This window comes from Malurus melanocephalus, unplaced genomic scaffold (genome assembly GCF_030028575.1).
Source record: "Malurus melanocephalus ecotype Western Australia unplaced genomic scaffold, MMel_1.1 scaffold_569, whole genome shotgun sequence".
Taxonomy (NCBI): domain Eukaryota; kingdom Metazoa; phylum Chordata; class Aves; order Passeriformes; family Maluridae; genus Malurus; species Malurus melanocephalus.
Window position 1 is genome coordinate 103,342 of NW_026623801.1, and position 3,492 is coordinate 106,833.

General features: G+C 63.2%; 1 protein-coding gene across 1 annotated transcript in view; it reads right to left on the reverse strand.

The window, feature by feature from the left end:
• Positions 1-3,492, reverse strand: part of ARHGEF16 (Rho guanine nucleotide exchange factor 16) — an 11,207-nt gene that overhangs the window by 7,037 nt on the left and 678 nt on the right. Inside the window, exons 2-4 of the mRNA XM_057382487.1 lie at positions 1,243-1,797; positions 642-693; positions 85-254 (exon numbers count right to left, since the gene is read on the reverse strand). Coding sequence (XP_057238470.1) covers positions 85-254; positions 642-693; positions 1,243-1,779 — 759 coding nt within the window. The 5' untranslated portion in view covers positions 1,780-1,797. The remainder of the gene's footprint in view (positions 1-84; positions 255-641; positions 694-1,242; positions 1,798-3,492) is intronic.

The window sequence follows — 3,492 nt, forward strand, 5'->3', positions numbered from 1 at the left end:
CCCAGGACATCCCAGTGCATAACCAACACCGTGGAATGACCCCCTCCCGGCTCTCAGCCCCCCAGGCTGTGCTGCTGTCCCTACCTCGGGCAGTTGGCTCCAGGTGACCTGCGCAGGGCGGTAGCTCTGCACCACGATGGCGGCGCCCAGAGGGGACGGCTCCTCTGGGACAGGCTCCTCCAGCAAGTCCTCGTCTGACTCATGGCTGACAGAGTTCAGCCCTCTCTCACGGATCTCCTGATACAGCCGGGGCTCTGAGGAGGAGACACGAGGTCAGCCCAGCAGCCCCTCCCAGCCATGGCTTCCCTTCCCTTGCCCTGTTGGCCACGAGCCACCAGCGCCGGCGAGCCCGGGGCCAGGAACTCCCTGATGAGGTTGGACTTTGCACTGCAGTGATTACCCAGCGGCTCCTGCTCCCAAGAGCCTCCCACAGCTCTCCCCCTTTTCCCTGGGAGCCATCCAGCTGAGCTCTGGTTAACTGGATAACTGAGCCCCAGTTATCTGCCCTGGGGTGGGAAAGCAGGGCAGCAATGCTCCTCTGGCTTGGGGGAAACAGGGACAAAAAGCCAGGGCCTCGGGTCACGGATGGGGAGCAGCACAGAGGGAGAAGGAGGCTGGGGCTGAGGGATTGGAGCACTCACGGTCCTTGAATGAGCYGCCACGCTTCTGCACCCGCTTCCTCCCAAGGGTTCTCTGTGGGGGCAAGAGGAGAGCTGGCTGTGGCCACCACACTGGGAAAGATCCCTCAGGAGAAGGGCGAGTTTCCTGTGCCAGCCAGCCCACACCAGCCCGTTCTTTTTGTCTGAGCTCTGTTTGCCTTACCCAGGTGACTCAGCTTTCACCTCCYGCAATCAGGGTCACGCTCACAACCACACTGTACCCACAGCGCTGCTGTCAAATCGCTCTGGCACCTGGACTTTGCCTGCTCTGGAGTCTCGCTTTCCCCAGAGCTGCTTCTCCCATGTTTGTGTACGACTGGAGCCGCTCTSCAGGCCCGCCCCGCCCTGCAAACACCTCACAGTGCCTGCCAAGTGCCTCAGAGTAGCCAGCTCCATTGCCCACAAAAGCCATGCCAGCTATTCCCTTCAGGGACCCACAGCACCTGCTGGTGACACTGACCTTCCCAAGGCATCGGGCTCAGCAAACCAGCTCCAAAACGCACCAGAGCTGTGGTTCTGTCACCACCAGSACAGCAGGACCCCATCCCCATGTGACAGGGGTGACAGCGGGTGCTAAACCCACCTTGCTCCTGCCGGGGCTGCGGTCAGGCAGGGCACTGCCATCCTCGGACACGGGCTTCAGTGACGGGGTGGCCTTTGGTGGCTCCAGCTCTGCACCCAGGCCCTTCATGGCCGCACGGTAGGACATGTTCCTCAGGTTGCGTTTGAGGGCCCCTCCGCCATCATCCTCATCCTCSGCCTCCAGTGACAGGATGGGGACAGCCGTCCGTGCCGTGTCCGGGCTCAGGGGCTCRCGGCTGGCCCCGAAACTCTGGTGCCGGGAGGGGCTGTTCTTGGGCTTGGAGGACACGGCCAAGCTTTTGGGGATGAGCTGCTGCGTGCCCACCTTGAGCGCAGCCGGGCTCTCCGTGCTCAGGATGATGCGCCGGGGCTCGGCCGAGGTTGGGGACGCCAGAGGGGACAGCGGGGTGGCACTGGGAGCTGCGGTGGAGCCATGCTTGCCGTGGGGACAGGTCGGGCTGGGGGGCTCTGGACGCACCGGGTGGCATCGGTACTCCAGGAGCAAGGTCTTGTCATCCGCTGAGGGGCTCCGAGACATGGTGGAGGAAGCAGCAGGCTGAGCAAGACAGACAGACAGACAGACAGASAGGTGAGCAAGCAGCAGGAACTCATGCTGAGCCACAGGAACCTTGGGACAGTGCAGGACTCGGCCTCTGCCTGCCCAGGCTGCTCCACAGGCAGGGTCTGTAGGGTAGGGACACGCTCGGGATGCTGTCACCAGCCGTGGGGACACCTGTGTGACAGGGCCAGGACAGGGGCTACAGGACAGGGTCAGGACAGGGCTGGGGACTCTGGGATAGGGTTGGGGGCTCCAGGACAGGGCTGGGGGCTCCAGGACAAGGCTGGGCTATGTGGTCCAGGACAGGACTGAGGGTTTCAGGACAGTGTCAGGCTGAGGGCTCCAGGACAAGGCTGGGGGCTCCAGGACAGGACCGGGCTGGGGGCTCCAGAACAGGGCTGGGGGCTCCAGGACAGGGCTGAGGGCTCCAGAACAGGGCCAGGATGGTGGGGACTCCAGGACAGGTCAGGCTGGGGGCTCCAGGACATGGCTGGGCTGGCAGATCCAGGACATGGCCAGCACCAGGAGCAGCCGGGCACTGGGAGCAGCCGGGCACCGGGAGCAGCCGGGCACCGGGAGCAGCCGGGCCACGCCGCAGGCATCAGGCAAGCTCAGACCTGAGCAGAACAGGCCTGGAGCCTCACCAAACCCCGCTGCTGCCGCCACACCTCCGTGTGACCCCTTATTCCCCTTTGGGGTGCTGCCAGCCACCACAGCCAGCCTGTGCCCTCCTGAATTCCACCTCCCCCAGGCTGTGGAATCCCCGGTGGTGGTGGCAGCACCTGCCTGTGAACCCTGAGCTCTTCCAAGCTCGTACCTGTCCCAAACCGTGCTTGAAGCCGCCCACAAAACCATCTGCCCCAGTCCCTGGGGCTYCTCAGCCGAGTTTAAGGTCACTGATCCCCTCCTGTGCCACCCACGGAACTCTGCCCCTACAGAACAGAGTGAGCGTTTTGTGCCCTCTGCCTGTTACATAACCCCAGGAGGAGTTATGGTTTAGTTCTCAGCTGAAATCCCACTGTGCCATTCCCAAGCTGTTCCCTTTCAAACACCAGGGAACAAACCGAGGCCGGAGCGAGCTTTTCCCTGCATGAATGACTGGCAGGAGGACAGCGCAGACCCATCAACAACAGCTCATTTGACAGAGATGCTGCTCGTTCCTCTGCCCTTGGATTCGGGACACACACTCTGTGACCAGAGGTCTGCCAAATGTCCCGCGGACGAGGAAAGCGCYGCATTCCGCTCTTAACCCCATCCTGGCCGAGGATGAAGCTTATCCTAAATCCCTGTAGCAATAAACAGGCCTGAATTCGGAGGCTCTGAGCGCTGCAGCACCCACAGCTCTCGGCGCTGGGGTGGATGGAGGGAGGCTCGGTGGTCACACAGGACATCCACCCGCCGTGTCACTGCCCTCGGCGACACAGGGACACAGCCACCGTAACACGGAGCCTCCATCCCTGCGCGCCCAGGGCTCCAAATGTGCTGCGAGCACGGCGGGATACAGCCCTAGGATGAGCACGGCGGGATACAGCCCTGGGATGGACCCAAACCCCTGTGGGATGGACCCAAACCCCTGTGGGATGGACCCAAACCCCCGTGGGATGGACCCAAACCCCCGTGGGATGGACCCAAACCCCTGTGGGATGGACCCAAACCCCTCTGGGATGGACCCAAACCCCCGTGGGATGGACC